This window comes from Nesoenas mayeri (assembly GCF_963082525.1).
Source record: "Nesoenas mayeri genome assembly, chromosome: 13".
Taxonomy (NCBI): Eukaryota; Metazoa; Chordata; class Aves; order Columbiformes; family Columbidae; genus Nesoenas; species Nesoenas mayeri.
Window position 1 is genome coordinate 9,322,641 of NC_137550.1, and position 17,607 is coordinate 9,340,247.

Genomic DNA, 17,607 nt, shown 5'->3' on the forward strand with positions numbered 1-17,607 from the left:
AAGCAGTCCAAAAAAATAATACGAAAGTATTTAGTGGATGCCTTGATACTTCAGGGCCTGTGTTTTTCCAGTTTCTTTTTTGAAAGCTTCACAGAAAAGGAAGCTTGCAGGAGGTCTAAATAAAGAGGCCTTGTAGGGGCTTTAAGGAGCTCTTAACCAGTGCCAGAACCAGCCATGGGAGAACAGGGATGGATGGATGGATGGATGGATGGATGGATGGATGGATGGATATTTGGGGAAGAATTGGGAAAGCTGGCAGTCAGTATTGGTCTAACTAGTCAATGAATGTGAGAGCTAACAGCATGCTCCATCGCATGCCAGCCATAGATTCTTCAAACCACCATGACCCTGCAGAGATGTGACAGGCATTCTGTTCTGCATGTGCAGAATAAATTGTCCAGGTAGAAAGTTTTGATTGTATTGATTTTCATGGCTTTATAACTACAAACTACCTGCCTTACTTCCTAGTAAGCTGAGACTCTGTGACTTATTTGACTTGAACTGCTGATTAGAAAGACAGTGGCTAAAGAAGTTAAGACTTCTTTTATCTAGCTATTCTACTGAATTCTTTCAATTATGATCATTAGTATTTGGGAGATATGGAAAATCAGTGGTAACATCTCCTTTTGAAAGTTGAACTTTTCATTCTTTGGCGCCGAGATATTTGGAGCCTGATATAATAAACCCAGGCTGAGATGGAGCCTCTGAAACGTAATGTTTTTTCCTGTTTCAGGGTCTTTTGGGACTGGACGGATCTGATGGGATTCCCGGAAGCAAGGTGAAGTTTCTTTTTTTGTTTTTTACTGTGCTTATAATTACAGCAATCGTCTGCTTCAGATCCACTGACTTCCTTATTTAGTGGCTCCAAGTCCTCTGTTGGATGAATGTACCAGCCTTTATTAAACTAGTGAGAGGTAACTAGAAAGTTAATGTAGAACTCTAGATCCCTTTAACTGTCTCTCTAATTATCACTACATATTCAGAAGACCACCTCCACAGATTGGAAATTGTACATTCCCTCCTGGAACAATCAGCTCTCCCACTTTTCCCCTTTGGGGAGTGGAAATGGCTGGGTGATCAAGTGGTTGAGATGCAGCAGTGGAAATTGCTCAAGAAAGCAGCTTTTAGAAATATGATTTTCCTTCTGCAGCCTGGAATTCTGTCACTTTCTTGCATATTTTTTTTTTATGCATGTCCTTTTCAAGTTATACCGAAGATAATGGTATCTACAATGTAATCTAATTTATATCTCTGTGTTAGAAAATATGATTAAAAGCAAGTCCTTTTTGACATGTTTCTCAACACTACTGTGCATGGGCTGTCTTGGGGCCTACAGCTATCCAAGACTTCAGAATCACAGGCTAGTTTAAACGTAAGGTTCCCTGCTCCACAGCTCTTAGAATATCCCCTTTTGTTTGCAGTGGCAGTGGGATTTGCAGTCCATGCTGGGCCAGGCTGAATATGTGACCCAGGAAAGAACAGTAGTCACTGCTGTGTAGATTGCCAGCCACACATCCAGAAGGGGAATTTTGGCGTCCCTGAGAATGTTAGCAGGAAATGGATAACTGGAGAGCTGGATTTCCCAGTGTCACTTCAAAGGTTTTGGTGTCAATAATTTGTTGGAGGAGGAACAGTGTGGAGGGGAAAGTGTAGGGGACAAGGAGAATAATGTTCTGGACTCCTCACTGCACAATCATTTCTACAGTTCTCTGAGAACTCCAAGGTGTCCTGATTTGGACACACTCCTGCCTGCTTGCAAGTTTCATGTTCTCTACAGCACAAGGAGGCCTAGAGGATCTCTGGTATTTTGTGAGTGCTGAGGAATTGATGCTATCAGCTTTCCCTTTATTTTTTCTGCAAATGTTTGGTAGGACAATGAATTTGGTTTGTGATTCATGTCCAGGCACTGCAAATGTCTCAGCTAACAAATAATGCCACTGCCTTATTGTCTCACTGTGTAACAATGTTCCCGTGTGTGACTCTGCAGGGTCATCCAGGTATTCCAGGCTATCCAGGACTGGATGGAGTCGAAGGCATGAAGGTAACTTCTCACATTAAAATACTACGGCATTGCTTTTTTAAAGATATTTGCATGAATGAATAAGTATCATTGCCCCAATCAAATATCTTCTTTATCTGTATATCACTGTAATTTTATTTTCAGTATGTTTCAGTTCCTCATTTACTTTATAGTTAGGGATAAAAATGAATGGTTGCTGAACTATGGACACTCGGATATTTTAATACCTTTTCAATGTTCATTCATGTAACTTCATGACTTAGAATTGTAGATGTAGTCTCTCTGGTCTCCTTTATCCTTACAGCAATGCCATATTTACTGGACAATTGAGGATGTTGGATGTTAAGATAGTTGCCAAGGTTATCTGAAGTCTTAGGTCACAGATACACAGGTATTGACAAGCCTGAAAAAAACATGTTCAATTTCTTATACTGGAGATAGGCAATGTATAGCAGACATTGTCTGGGTATCTCACAGTTCAGGCAGACATCTGGAAACAGAGTGGAAAATGGTGGGATAGTAGTTTGCTGTGAAAAACTCTTTATCTACCACCAAGATTGGTATATGGTTGGCAAACATGTGAAATGCAAGCACTGATGGACTTTTTTGTGGAGAGCACGTGGAAGAAGTAGTAGTGCAGGTTGATACCGTGGTTTGTCACAACTTGCTTGTTCTACCTGGGTGGTTTTATAGAGGAATCCATTTACCTGGAAGCTCCTATTATTGACATTCAGGATTCCAAGGCAAGAGGTAGCTGCAGTGATCACCACTTTTAAAAATGGATTTGTTCATAGCAGCTCTCTTGCTTTTACCACAAGGTGAACAAATGTCATCTGCCTGTTATTGGTCAATATGCTGATATGATAACTGGTCTCCAGTAGACATGGTACATTCCAGTACACATGGTACATGCATGTCTGTGCTTCCTATTGAGGTAATGGGATGCCTTCAGAGGATAGATAGATAGATAGATAGATAGATAGATAGATAGATAGATAGATAGATAGAAGCAAACACTTTAGCTGAAGCATCCATCAGCTTCATCAGACAGGAGGGAGGTAAGTCAGGACAGCAGATGACTTTGAATAGCAGAGAAAAAAGTGAATTCTTCACCAAGACAAAGAGTAATGGTCAGTCAGTGGACGACCGCAGGCATTGCTACCACTAGGCAGCCTGTTTCCTGACAAGCAGTCTTCCCCTCCGTCACCCATCTGAATGTGGTGTGAATCTGTTTTCTTCTACAGGGTGAATTAGGTGACATCGGTCCCCCAGGCCCTCCTATCGTTATTGACAGGGAAGGTGTAGTCATTTCAGGTACATGTTTGCATTTTGTTTTGGAACTCATCCAAAGCACTTCTTCTGGTCCAGCTTTCCTTCTTACTATATTTTACTGCTTTTCAACATTGTGTATTGATTCTGACACATCCCTTGTTATTTTTCCTTTAACATCTATATTGTTGACATACAGATACATTCGGCCCCATGTTTATCACTTCAGAGTTCACAACAAACCTTTCACCCCCACATGGCAAAGCGATACCTTTCAAGGCAGAGTGAAATGCAGAGCCTGGGCAGCTGTGTGTGAGCACAGCAGAGTGCTGTGTGTCCACCTCTGTGTCTGTCTTCGGTGTACCAAGGAAAAATGGGTACTCTGAATGTTATTCTGCTGTTATTTGTCATGCAATGTGGTAAGAAAAGCATTGAGAAAATGACCTTAATTAACACCACAGCTGAATGAGACCTGGATAGGAAGAGTTTCTGAAGCTATAAAGGTGAGGGGGCAAATTCCATGGTCTCTCCTATTCTTCCTTCTTCGCACGCAGTCAAGTTTGAAATGACCTCTAACAGGTCAGGAGGAATTTTTCCTGTTGCTGTTAACTTTGACTAACAGGTTACTGCTGATGACTTTGCATCCTTTGCTGTCAAAGAGATCAGTGGCCACTGGGGTAGTTGATTGAACAGAGTCATTCAGCAGAAATTCTCATGAGATTTTCCTCCCTCTTTTTCTGTATCTGTCTAATTAGGTGGCCCAGGTGACCCTGGAAATCCAGGAATACCTGGTCCTCCAGGAGATGAAGGGATCGGTGGTTTACCAGGCCTTCCAGGAGCTCCAGGGTTTCCAGGTCTGGAGAGAGGTAAAGCAGCTGCTAACAGTGCCCTTCACAGGCTGTGTTCTGTGTTTGGTGCTGAGAAGGCTCTGTGGGTAGTGGCCTGGAGATGGTGAAGGTACAGGAGCAAAGCTTCTCTCTGCCCCTTCGGCTGGCTGTTTTGCAGAATGCTGTGTGAGACATAGGAGGCAGAGTTGACACACAGGGAAAACACATACATTGACTTGGATGGGAGCAGAATTAGTCCTACAATAATTACAGCCTGCGTAAGTCTTCGGGAGTGAATATTCAGTGCAGCAGTGTACACAGGAGATTGGTTGTTTGATTTCTGTTTTGAATGAGTTGATTGGCAGAACATTTCCTACATTTTAAATAATAGCAAATGTTTTTGAGAAATACTTTTTTATGACTATTCATATTTGAAATAGAGAAACCCACTGTAGGTAGAACCCACTTGTCCCACCGAAGATCTCACTTGAAAGTTTCTGTTTCACTTGAATGTCATCTGTGAAGTCCTGGCCTACAATGATCCAGAAACTAGGAGCTACTCAAGAAATTATCTCACTCAGAGGAAATCAGAAAATAAATAAAACACAGTCTTATGTAGTTAATTGTCTAACTGATCAGTGGGACTTGAATGCAGCCCTGTGACGTTTTTTGGGTGACTAAAGGAGTGTGTAAATGGAAGCCAGTTGATGCCTCAAATTAGTACGTTTTCCTTTGTGTGCAATTATAAATTGTTCTGTGCTGACATGGATGTGGTTCAGACCACAACAGTAATTTTCATAACATTAAAAATACTAGAATGTGTTTGCTGCTGGAGAGCTGCTCACTGTGTCATTGTTGTCTAGATGGAATGGGCCCTGGTGGGGCTCCAGGTGTTCCTGGTGTGAAGGGTGAAGTGGGAGAACCAGGAAGAGCAACGATTGGATTACCAGGCAGTCTGGGCAGAGTTGGTTTACCGGGTCTGCCAGGAGCACCAGGATTGCCTGGTTCACCACGTATGTATATTTTTAACGTCCATTTTTTTATTGGATTCAGAGTGAAACGAGACAAATAACAATTTATGTATTTATTTATTTGCAAGTGAGGACTATTTGTCTGTAAACCTTAGATGTTCAATTGACACCTCACTGTGATTGTAACTCACAACCTTAACTATATATATAAGCAGCCACCCCTCTAAGTAAGAGAATACAGCTAGTAATTGTTAGAGTAGTAGCCTGAGAGACTGAAGCACAAGGTTATCTAGACACAATTCATGATACAGAGGACTTTGAAGTTCTAGGCTCATCTTCTACTGGCTTAGATAAAGAACAGACCATGACCTTGTGAACACCTGGGGTAAACATCCAGTCTTGTGAGTACGTATTTTGGGTACCAGGTGTCAGATAGGATGACTGAAGAGATAATTTTCAGACCTAAGGAAATCTGATTTTATTTGTATATGGTCGTTTGTGTGGATACCCTGAATGAATTAATCATGCATTGTTCTGCTTTCCTCAGAGATCGAGTGTTACAGGAAAAGGGTTGATTTTACACAAACCTTGCATTTTACCATTCTGCCGTAAACTGAGTTCAAACAACCTGTTTTATTTTTGAGAGCCAGCCTTTCAAAGCAGAGCACACTCCAGCAATGGAGCCGATGAACATGGTCTGATGAAATGATTTTCTGTGGAGAAGAAATCAGTGTCCCGTTGTCAATAACTGTTTGCTAATCAAATCCAGCTCATTTTTCTGCAGAGTCTGTAAAGCTCCTGTAGCTGTTTTTAGCTGAGGGTTGCAGTTTGTTTGCATGGAACACCAGTGGGTGCTGGTCAGCACTCCATCTTACTGCTGTCGCTGAGGGGAAGGGTTTTCAGACACAGTAGTTTATGGTAGATCACTTTCCACTGCTGTTACTGTCAGCTCATGTTTCGTTCTATTCAGCATATAAAGAGACGTAGAAAATAATCCTGCAGTCATAAAGCGAGGGACAGGGAAAGTCCACTTAACCTTTTTGCCATTTGGTCTCTTTTTTTGAGCTGCAGCAACTTAATGAGAAGTTGAGGAGCTCTGCAGAAGGCAGGTAGCCCTGGGGATGACTCTACCATGCCAGCAGCAGCCGTGACACTGCTCTTACGTGATAGCTTCTGTGCCAACAGAAAGGGAAATAGCCAATCATCGCCATCACCAATGCATTGATTTGTCCCTTCAGCTTCTATCCGTATGAAACTCTGCTTCTCCCAGAGCTGTAAAAGCACATCTGCCATGAACTAAGTCATTTGCTCTTCTTTATACAACCTGTTCACAGTTCGATTAGTTCTTCAACTAGCCCTTAAGTCTTTGAAAAAGTGCAATGGTAGAGCAGTAGAGGAATGAAACTGTTGCATCCACATTGCGAGATCTTTTGCTTTGCTGTATGAGAAGCTGGAAGCCAACAGCTGGCTGAGGGCTGCAGCCTGTGCTATCAACCAAGTTCCATATCCTTGTGTAACTTCCACAGTTGCAGTTTGCTCGGGTGCCATTTCTCTCAGTTGTATAACGGACATTGTAAGTAATTAGTGAGCTGGAAATCTAGCCTTCTCATGGCTTTTGCTTGCTTGCTTTCTGCTTGTAGGCCCTTCATCCCTCCCAGCCACGATCCTGGATGGAAGGCCTGGGGTCCCAGGGGAGCCCGGACAAAGAGGGCTGCCAGGAGCTTTGGGTCCCAAGGGGTACAAAGGTAATTGACTCTTGTTTTGGAACAGCCTTTCAGCAGTCATCGGGCATCAGAAAGTTATTTACATGTGGTTAATATCCTAAGGGATGAGGTGGAAGTGTCTTTATGACAAATCACAGGAGGTTGAGGCGGATTGAAGGAGCCAACAGCCTTTACAATTTAGAGGGACTTGTGCCCGGCACTGCCAGCAAAATCCTGTTTCCTACTTCCTACCCTGCTCAGGCAAATGAGCAGATAAATATCTCATACCTAGAAAATTAGCTAAGTTATACCTTAAAACCATAAGGCGTAATGAGATTTGGAAATAAAATCTTGTTCACTGCTTTTTGCAATACGGGCTGGAAATGACAGAGAAACTCAATTTTATTCTGTTCTGTGCTAAAAATGATGAGAATTTGGGTCTTGATGTATGATAGAACCAGCAGCAAAAGCCACAATGATGCAGACATCCCTGTGCTTTGTGATTGTTTGGATCCATGGCCAGTTATGATTCAGGGAAATATGAAGATATGCAGCTGCAGGTCATTGTAACCTACTGTGAGTAGGAGTATGAACTTGTTTTCTGTGACATATAACTATCTCTCTCAAAAAAAAACCCACAAGAAATCTGTCCTAAAACCATCTATTTAGGAGAGTCTAAATGTTTCAGAGGAAGTGCTGAGGTTCATGCTGCACATGGTAATTTGGTTGTGGGTATTGCATAGAAATTAACCTGGACAAAACCCAAGCTCCACTTGCTTGACACTGACATCACCTGAACGGAGCAGGCACAAAATCAAATCCTGGGAGAATGACTTTGACCTAATGGAATCAAATACTGCTTCTGGAGCTTTTGCAACTGGAAAGCGTCTTTATCCAAATGAAACTGAGTTTGGAGTGTTGACTGTATTTTCCAGGAGAGGCAGGTGATTGTGCCTGTGATGGAGGAGTTACAAGAGTTGGTCTAAAAGGCATCTCAGGTCCAACAGGTCCGTCGGGAAGCCCTGGTGTGCCGGGGAGTAAGGGCATTGGTGGAGACCCAGGCACTGTGGGTGCACCAGGACTGCGAGGCCCTGCGGTAAGGCAGGAAGAGTTTATATTGGTTGTCACAAATTAAAGGAGAAACAGTGTCCATGTGCAATGGCTGCTGTTGACTGCAGTGAAAGCAACACATTTTTTGCATAAATTCTTCTACTTGTTTGGATTAAAAAATAAAAAAACAACCCTGAAACTGATATGTGAAAAGAAGCTGAAAGTAGAGAAATTATCACCTATAAAAACAGGAGAGAAATGGTTATTAGGTTCTGAGTATTGCATGTTTAGCAGTCAAGAGGAAAACAGTAACAATTACTCATCCCAGGGCTTCTTGGCTGTACGCGTGCATGGATTAGGCCCAGGGCTCTTCCTAAGTGAGGGCTGGCTGGGGAAGCAGATACACATCTGCATGGAGAGAAGACCTGAAAAATGGAATGGTGAGGTCTTTCCACATCATTGCTCGTAGCTATAAAAACTGTGTGCCATAAATGCCGTCTCCTCCTCAGCTGCTGTATGCTAAATGCATTAGCGAGAGTTGAGCTGTGTTTTATGTGAAACAGCAACCATAACAAACAGGATTTTCCAAAGTGCTGAGCATTGCTCATTGGCAGTATTCACTTTTGAAAATCATAGTCCATGAAGATACTAGTCTTTTGTCCTCAGAGTATCTTTATCCATGTCAGTAAATACAGCACACCAAGTAACAGGGAAGAACATTCAATACTTGGGCCCTGTTATATCATGAGTGATATAATGTTCCCAGATGCCATCCAGCATTGCTGTCACTGTGGTGCTACATGCTAGGGTTTGGCAATAGTGACTTGATTGCAATATTTAAACATTTGGAAATAATTAAACCTCTTTTTTTTTTTTTTTTTAATGTAATGTATACAGTAGGAAACCCTTTGGCAGTTGTATCTAGCTCTAGTCATTATGTCCTATCCTCATGACGTTTTTAAGCAGCAATGCCTTTGCTATGCACATTCATATTATTTTTCTCTGTTTTGGTGCCTAGGCTTCGGCTGGTCAGCCAGGTCTTCCAGGCATTAAGGGAGAAAAAGGAGATTCATCCTACGCAACAGGCAAAGGTGCTCGTGGGGACCCTGGTGCAACGGCACCCAGAGGACCTTCGGGCATCCCAGGAACCGCTGGCAGGGATGGACTCCCAGGCTTGCCAGGCCCACCAGGCCCTCCAGTAAGTTCCGGTTAATTTAGCAGCAGTGCTTCAGAATTGAAGTAAGGAGCAGAGGCAATAGAAAGGCTTGGCTTACTAGTCCTGATTAGCCTTGTGGTAAGTCTCCAAATACATAAAAAACTCACAGTCCCTGAGCACAAATTTGTCTTGGTCAGGATTAATAATTGGTGCTCATTAAACCTCTGGCTACCCAGTCAAAAGATAAAATCCCAGTAAGTAGTGGGGTAGTCTGTAATGCTGTTTTATGTTGTGTCCTAGAAGATAAAAGATACTGTAGGCATAACTGTGGGTCAAATCTTAGAAAAGTCACACGAGAATCTTTTTAATTAAAAAGAAAGTATATGTCTTTCAAATATGTATTTTGGCAAATACAATGTAAAATATTATTTTTAATAGTCACTGAGTTTTTCTTTATTTTGAAATAGTGATAGATAATTTACAGTAGTTTCCATGTACCTTCCCAGGGCCATCTGCACCTTGCACAGAACCAGCCAAACTCTTACGCGTTTGTTAAAATGATAGTGGTGTGTGTTCTTTCTACATTGCTTTGGTTTCCAGCTGTGACTGTCTTTTCTGTGCACAGGGTGATGGCGCGCTAGGTTTCCCAGGTGAAAAAGGGCTGCCAGGATTGCCTGGCTCCAAGGGCCATCGTGGAGAAACTGGTTCTCCTGGCGTTGGATATCCAGGTCCTAGTGGAGTTCGTGGGCCAGCAGGTGACCCGGGAATGGACGGGTTTCCAGGACAAGCAGGTCTTCCAGGCCCTCCAGGTAGGTGTTGCTGAGTCTACCCTTAGTTTGAAAAGGTGCAAAGCTGCTGCAAGCCAAATGGCACTCAACTTACTGCTCTGGTTGTAGCCAGGCCAGAAGATTGCATTAGATTAAAGATTGCTCTTTAAAATAATGGAAACTGGTTTGTGGGCCCACCAGAGCTCACACAGCAGTCACAGCTTTCTCAAGTTGTCATGCTCAGGAGGACACAGATAATAAGCAACAAATACTCAGGCAGTACTCAAATACTAAGAATGTTGGATGGAGCTACTCACTGTTGCTGGAGAACCGTTTTACACCAAAGGCAGTTAGGAAAATTGATAAAATTAGGTTTTTAAAGAGTACAACCTACTTCCTTTTCCAGGTAAACACAGTAACTCACCGGCAGCTGAGACTTCTGACTCAGTTTTCAGAACTACTACTGTTATTCAAATAAGAAGGGCTACAGATTTTAATTTTTTTTTTTTAAGAAGAAACTGTAGTACATGGTACGTGTGAGCATACGGTGAATAAGACCTTGCCGTGATGGGTGTGGAGTTCAGTCATGACAATGCAATCAGCTCTGGGCTGATGTGCTTCCCTGAGGTTGTAGTTTGGATCAGTTGGTTTGTCATTATGTGTACCTAAAGCATACCATCATGACAAGTGATAAAGCCAGTAAATGTAGATTTGATAATTTTTCATGTGTGATGTTCTGTGTTCAGACTGAGTTAGATGGGAAGTCATATGTCTAAACATTTATGGAAGATGTTTTCATAACAACATGACTGCACAGAGCTAGTCCCAATGTCTTGATTCCATGTCAGCCATTTAGGTGTAGTTTAAGATAAACAGTATTTTTTTCTATGCTTCTGCTGATTTTTGGTATATTTCCCATTCTGTGTATATTTAGGCTTGTAGGTTTATAATTCAGTCAGTACCAATAATGCAGAATCAATAATATATTTGCAAGCATGATATTGTTGCACAGGTTTATAGACTGATAAACTGATGCTCTGAGTTCACAAACCTTGGCAGCAAGACCACGGCAGTGCAAGGAGTTGGCGGGGAAATATCAGACCCGGAGGGAGGCGAGAGCCAGCCCAGAACAGCACCGGGGAGGCTGCACAGACATGCTGGGTGGCATGTTACCTCACATCAGTGTCATGCTGGGTGTTGTTACGGGGTGAGGAGACAGCTAGCATTTGCGTCCCCCTGGAACAGTCTGCATAAGCTCTTTTTCCAATTCAAGTCACATGCTAAATGCTAAAAGCTTTACTAATACATAGCTATGAATGCTTGCATCTTTGTTTGGTAAATTGTCTCTTACAAAATCCACTAAATTAAAATTGCATTGTAAGATAAGTAAAAGTAAAATGCTCTGTGCGTGATGTGAACTCTAGATACTCTGTGGAGCACATCAGAAGCCAGCTCATTATGAATGTGACATCAAAGCTTTGCTGACAATGAGTGGTCCTTTGTAGACGAGTATCTAGAGACAAAATATGTGGGAAAGTGTGAATAAGTCATTAGCCAGTTCAGTTTGCACCTCCATAGAGATGTATAAGAAAACTTGCGAATGCATCATTCTCTCCATACTAGGGATAATTTGCATATATTAAAAGGCCCTTTGATGTAGTAAGTTTCATCTAATATTAAAGAAATGTGTGTGGGTGGAAGAAATAATAATTTCTTGTACTGCTCAGGCGGAAAGACCTTATCGTGAAAATGAGGAAAGGCATTAAAAAGAGATTGTAACTACTGAAGTTACCACTGAGGAATTGTGCTGGAGTTCCTGCCACGTGCAGTAGTACAGGGTGAAGCAGTCTTGCTTTGGGAAAGTAACTCAGTATTTTATAAAAACCTAGGCTGATTTTACCTGATATTATGAGATTACTCAAAAGTGTTGGGACTGCCTATATTTTGCTTTTATGCCTGACATGATGGTTTAATAATTGTTTAATTTCATTGATAGTGGGATATTATTGTGTAAACTGTGATACTGTAGGATATTAAGTATCGAAGGCAACACTAAGTTTTGCTTTTATAAATTTTACAGTAAGCCTTGCTTGCATCATTCTGCAAAACACACAAGGAAACAGTCCTATTTGTTTTTCAGTTATCCTCACATGAAATATCCATTGTTCAGGTATCCTACTGCTGGCTAGTAATGTCAAATACAGAATACACTATAGTACAGAGTTGTTTTTGGAAAGGTCACGTAAGACAGTCCTTAAAGCCGCATGACGTGAATGCAAATATTAATTAAACTTCCCTTTCCTTGCCAGTGGCTGCCCTGAATGCTTGCTTTTTGAAAAATGTCATTCTTTATTGCACTGTATTTGAGGAGGAAATGTCTCAGAGATGAACCTCAACTTTTTGGTTGATAAAGATTCACCGTCAGGCTCACACAGGATTGCAGAAGACCAGAACTGGAATTTTTATTTAGTGTCCCTAGCATTTACCTTAACAAAAGAATGCCCTGTCAAAGTGTAGCCAAGTGCAGGCACCGATGTGTGTGTTACAATTTGCAGTCATGGCACTAGGTGCCCATATCCATTGAAGCATAAGCTGGATCATGGGTATTTTAGTTTTGAAGCTCTGTTCTTAAAGCTTGTGCTGGCTACAAAGATGAATTGCTGTCCCAGATGAAAACAGAGCATTCCTTGGCTTTGTGTAAGAATGGAAGTGTTATTGCAACTCTGTGTAGATATGTTATCATGAGTATAGTCACTTTGAAATTAATTTTGCTCTCAGTGAATGCCTTACATCAAGGTAAAAGTGATGTATTGAGAACTGACCTTTGGTTCTATGTCATCAAAGTAGAAAATGTTTTCGTGTTTCCTTCAGAATTCACATAACATCTCAACGTGTGAGCAGATGAGACACCCTGGGGGTTGCATTCCCTCTTATTCCCTGCTACGTCTCACTTTCCACATGAGCCTTACGTGTTGCTTTATACCAGAGCTGATACCTGTTAGCAGCCCCCAGCTGGCTAGAATTTCATATTAAGATTTTTCTTTCTTCTCAGAGGTCTGAATAATGAAATAACAAGAATCAGGCTTGAGCATGGAATGAAAGAGGGTAGAAACGGGAGGTCGAACCAGAATCGCTCTCATTTGTCACCATGAGAGAGGGATGCTCAGCTCTGCCTATCCTGGCTGGATTTGGGGCTGGACCTTGAACTGAAAGCTTAACTTTTCCATCTCTGTTTGGATGCAGGCATCCAAGTCACAACATTTTCACACAGCCTTTTGTGAGCTGCCTTAGAATCCAAGCAGAATGTAATTGAACCAATTCTTAGCACTGTTTTGGCCAAAAAAAATCATAGGGATCTTTACAGACTTTGCGCCAGAAAAAACATATTGGGTTATTTTATGAGTCTTTGTCCTGGCTTATGTAATTTTGCCCCTATTCCCACTGTCAGTGTTGGAAGCAAAGCAGCATATTTATTATCCGTACAGAAGTTCACTGATTTGATTGGATTTATCCAGGAACTAGTTTGACTCAGGGTCTTTTATTAATAAAATTTTTTAGTCATATGAACATGTTAATCTTTTCTGAAAAGAAGTGTTTCATTCATGTTGCTGTGCTGGAAGTACCTCCAGCATTGCCCGATTGAGAGCAGATTAGCTCCTTAGGACTGAAAGCAGTCACAGTTTGGAGTGCTCTTGAATGGCTGATGAATAAATTTGGCTTGTCATTCTGGGAATGGAGCTTGAATAGAAGGATCCTGCAAAGAGAGTTGTAAGGAAATGAGAAACAATGTGTCTGTTGTACCTGATTGTCTTATTTTTAATTGGCCTTGTAGTTCATGCCAGATTTGAATTAGCAAATATTAAGCACCAGTGCAGTTAGGCAGCCATTTCTCTGTGCATAGGAGTGTTCTAAGTCATGAAAAAAACCCATCTCTTTTCCCCAAATTTCCTTTAGTATAATAGTCATCTTCTTAATGTAACCTCTCTGAATAAATAGTTTTAAAGTCCTTTAGATCTTCATTTTTAAGAAGTGTATCTATGACTGTTTAAGGCTATGCCAGCTGTTACAGCCTAGGAGCTAATTCTATAGTTCTAGCACAGATTCCTCTTAAAATAACTGGAAGCATTTCTGGAATTGAAATGTCTCGAATTATTTTTTGTGATAATAATTTCTCTGACTGCATGAATGTGACTTCAAATTGCCAGTGACCTACAAAGAGGAATGTTGGAGGTGTTGGAGATCTTTCAGGTAAATCTGATGTGCTAGCAACTCTGATAATGCCACATGACTTTCATTCTGCTGAAAAGGGATTGCTAGTACAGAGCCTTTTTTTTGAGAGAGAGGTAGAAGTCAGTCAAAGAGCTTCACAATTGCTAAGTTGTGTTTGCTACTATTAAACTTTTAAGCCATGTGGTTATTTCTTAGTCCGACAGACTGTAGAAGAAGCAGTTGGAGAGTAAGACTGAAATAAAAACCCCTTGCTATTCCACCCTCCGTTCTTTTCCTTGACATTACACATTTGAGAAGTCAGCAGTGTTTGTGTGTAAGTTGTGTGTAAATGTGTGGTTGTCACTCACAACCACTTACGATATGTCCTGTAAAAACCTCTGCATACTACATGTTCCTCTTCTGACTGTCTGTCTGAAAGGGGCTGTGTGCAACTCCAGTGTTTCTTTGTTTTAGGTATCACCTTGCCCTGTGTCGTTCCTGGAGCGTATGGGCCCCCAGGGACTCCCGGCTTTCCAGGATTGCCAGGTAGGGAGACAAGCTGGTTGCAATGCACTGGCTGGCTGCCAAGAAGCACTTGTTCCGCAAGGGAGATAATACCTACTAATTAATCTCCAAGTGATAGATATTCCAGAGAGGTAATTGACAGAACAATGTTCCTTTTGTTTTATTTTTTTTTCTCCAAAGAGATCTGGCTTAAATCCCGTGGGGGACCATGATGACTGCACCATTTCTTCCCTTTCAAGTAGCCTCTGAACACAAACCCTCTCCTTCTGTGTTTCTGTAGCTGATGAAACAACCATAGCTTTGAGACTTAATTTAGCTTAATTTATCCAGGGAGTGTGTTTAACACTAGCTTTGCAGAAAGAATCTGATCCTATTTTCTTGTGCGGTGTTTTTGTCTTCCACTATTCATTCATTAATATTATTTATTAATACATTTTTACCCTTAGGTGCCAAAGGCAGCAAAGGCTTTCCAGGCATTCCAGGCCAACCTGGATTACATGGGTCAAAAGGACATCCAGGGTCTCCAGGAATAATAGGCTTGCAAGGGGAACCTGGTAAGAGGGAAGTTACTGGAGTTCTTTTTATTGTCTAATTAATGTGTACAATATTTTACCAAATGAATTGTCCAGCCTTCTTGGCCACTTTTCTGCCTGGTACGTTCATAACACTCCATTGAGAGCTCGATTGTGCTCCTTCCAGATGCAATTTGTGCAAGCAAATGGTTGCAGCTTGGAAGAAAACAAAAGAAATGTTCAGGATACTTGTTACCTTCCCGTAATATGACATCGCTGCTGGAAGAAAAGAGGACAACCAACACAATTTGTTTCTCTAGAGACCATCATAATGTGCTTTGTTACAGTTTACGTTAACTACAAGTTCAGTGTAAAAAAACCCACATGTGGTACTGTGGTACAGGCGTGCTGTACACAGTGTTTGGACTCAGTTTAGCTGTGGGGATTTCTGATGGTTGTGTAAATACAAGAGCAAGCAGCAGAGAAGGAATATTCCTAAAGCTAGGTTGCTATGTATCCTTCAGGTTTCTCTGGATATGGCTGAAGAAATCTCTGTCCTTTCACTGCAATTAAGGGGGGAATGTCATCTTTATGGGGTCACTGATTTCATGACATAACCCCCGAGCAGTGTGACACATCCACACAGCAGTGTCTTCTGTCCCACAGTGCCATAAGTTGTCTGGCATAGAGGGCTGAGTAAGAAAGGAGTGGTGAATATGAAATCTTTGCAGCTTTTGTGGTTGATTATGGTAGTGAGATACTGCCTGTAGCCTGAAATTACCATCTTCCTCCTTTTTTTTGTCCTTTTTGCCTAATCTGCCATCTAGTGAAACCACACTTGTAAAGCTGCAACTGTCTGCAGCTCCCAGATACTCCTAAAGTATTATTTTGTTAATAAAAAAAAAAAGGATATTTTAGCTGTTTTACACAGTTTCATCACTTTCTGTCACCAATTATTGTTTCTAATTCAGTACTGAAACTTTCTACAACTTGCCAAACAACTTTTTCTTGCACGGAAACTTTTAAAATGTTGATTTTGTTAGAGATGCTATTGGAAGCAGATACTCTGTACTTCTGCTGTATGACATTTACTGGTTTTCTCTAAGGCTTCCCTGGGCCTCGGGGAGAGCAAGGATTACAAGGACTTCCAGGACTGGATGGAACAGATGGTCTGCCTGGGAAAATGGGCGCCTCAGGCTTAGCTGGACCAAAAGGAGCTCCTGGAGATGTATTTGGTGCTGAGAGTGGAGCCCTAGGAGAGCGTGGCCGACCTGGGCTCCCAGGTGATAAAGGGCTTACAGGTGATCATGGATTTCCAGGACCAAAAGGTAAGCACTGATACTGCTTGTATCTGGGAATATCAGACTGTTTTTCTCTCACAAATCTTTCCTCTTTCCAGCCCCCTTAGAATATTGTGTTAGCATTCCTCTAAGCTTCAACAATTTGCAGGTTTTCTCTTAGAATCTAATGCAACTCAAAGGCTTTTATTAAAATCTGCTTTTTAATTACAAGTGTGAATTTTGTTTTATTTGTTCTGTAACCTTCCATCTCTCTGTTCCCAGGGTCAGATGGAAGACCAGGCCTCCTAGGTATTAAAGGCGAACAGGGTAATCCAGGATATTCGGGTGTCCCTGGATTGCGGGGACCTCCCGGTCCTGGAGGCCCTTTTGGCATCAAGGGGAAACCAGGACCCATGGGGTCGGTTGGCCTTGCAGGAGCACCAGGTGGGTAATGCCTTCGGGTGAATACAAGTAGCTAAGCTGAATGCTGCGCTGCTGAGGAAGCGATTCTATGATTCTAAGTGGGGGAGAGATTTGGCATTTGCTAGAGGTGAGCTCCTGCCTCTGGTTAGGGGTAAGAGAGTGCAGGATTTGAGCCTTTGCCTCCTGCCTAGGCTGTAAGAAGTACAGCAGGAAGACAGGAGAAAGCATCTTAAACGTCTCAGTATTTCAAACATCTCTGCTCTTACATGCTGGCTGTATCATTGACTAATCTTCATTTGCCATTTTCATGGCAAATACTTTCTAATATATGGGGTTGCTTGGAATGTGACTAATAGATTCAAAAATGGTTGGCGTTCTCAGAACAAGCACTTTGGTCTTCTCTTTCTTGTTGCTGGGACAGAAGAGAATTTTATGGCCCTTCACTTTAAGGGGAAAAAAACCCACCACTTGAGTACAGCAGTATCTCTCAAGCTGCACAGACTAAAGTGTTTCATGATAACTGTATACGCAAGACTTGACAACCAAGCAAAGGGGGACCTGGGAATTAGTAGATAATGGTCTGTGATATAATTCATCTGTTCTGACATGCAGAGCATCAGTGCTGGAGGACAGTGACAATCAATGAATGAAAGCAGTAATGCCATTTGAGATGAAAATCACAAATTTTTGAAGCTTTTTTTTTTTAATTTTAACATTAACATTGCTTTTGCCTCCTTACTGTTTTACATTTTTGGACTGTTTGCATATATGACTTTTCTTCCACTGTTTTTAAAAACCTTCCATTGCTATGATGACAAGCACCAAATGATTAAGTTTTTTTTGCTGCTGTTGTCTCTCTGAATCGTTAATTTCTTTGGTACCCTTGTTCTTTCTG

General features: G+C 41.6%; 1 protein-coding gene across 1 annotated transcript in view; it reads left to right on the plus strand.

The window, feature by feature from the left end:
- Positions 1 to 17,607, plus strand: part of COL4A6 (collagen type IV alpha 6 chain) — a gene marked incomplete at both ends in the record, with an annotated part of 120,696 nt that overhangs the window by 90,417 nt on the left and 12,672 nt on the right. Inside the window, 13 exons of the mRNA XM_080352543.1 lie at positions 734 to 778; positions 1,988 to 2,041; positions 3,265 to 3,334; positions 4,045 to 4,155; positions 4,980 to 5,129; positions 6,728 to 6,832; positions 7,726 to 7,886; positions 8,859 to 9,038; positions 9,622 to 9,805; positions 14,447 to 14,518; positions 14,944 to 15,051; positions 16,116 to 16,337; positions 16,572 to 16,733. Coding sequence (XP_080208669.1) covers positions 734 to 778; positions 1,988 to 2,041; positions 3,265 to 3,334; positions 4,045 to 4,155; positions 4,980 to 5,129; positions 6,728 to 6,832; positions 7,726 to 7,886; positions 8,859 to 9,038; positions 9,622 to 9,805; positions 14,447 to 14,518; positions 14,944 to 15,051; positions 16,116 to 16,337; positions 16,572 to 16,733 — 1,624 coding nt within the window. The remainder of the gene's footprint in view (positions 1 to 733; positions 779 to 1,987; positions 2,042 to 3,264; positions 3,335 to 4,044; positions 4,156 to 4,979; positions 5,130 to 6,727; positions 6,833 to 7,725; positions 7,887 to 8,858; positions 9,039 to 9,621; positions 9,806 to 14,446; positions 14,519 to 14,943; positions 15,052 to 16,115; positions 16,338 to 16,571; positions 16,734 to 17,607) is intronic.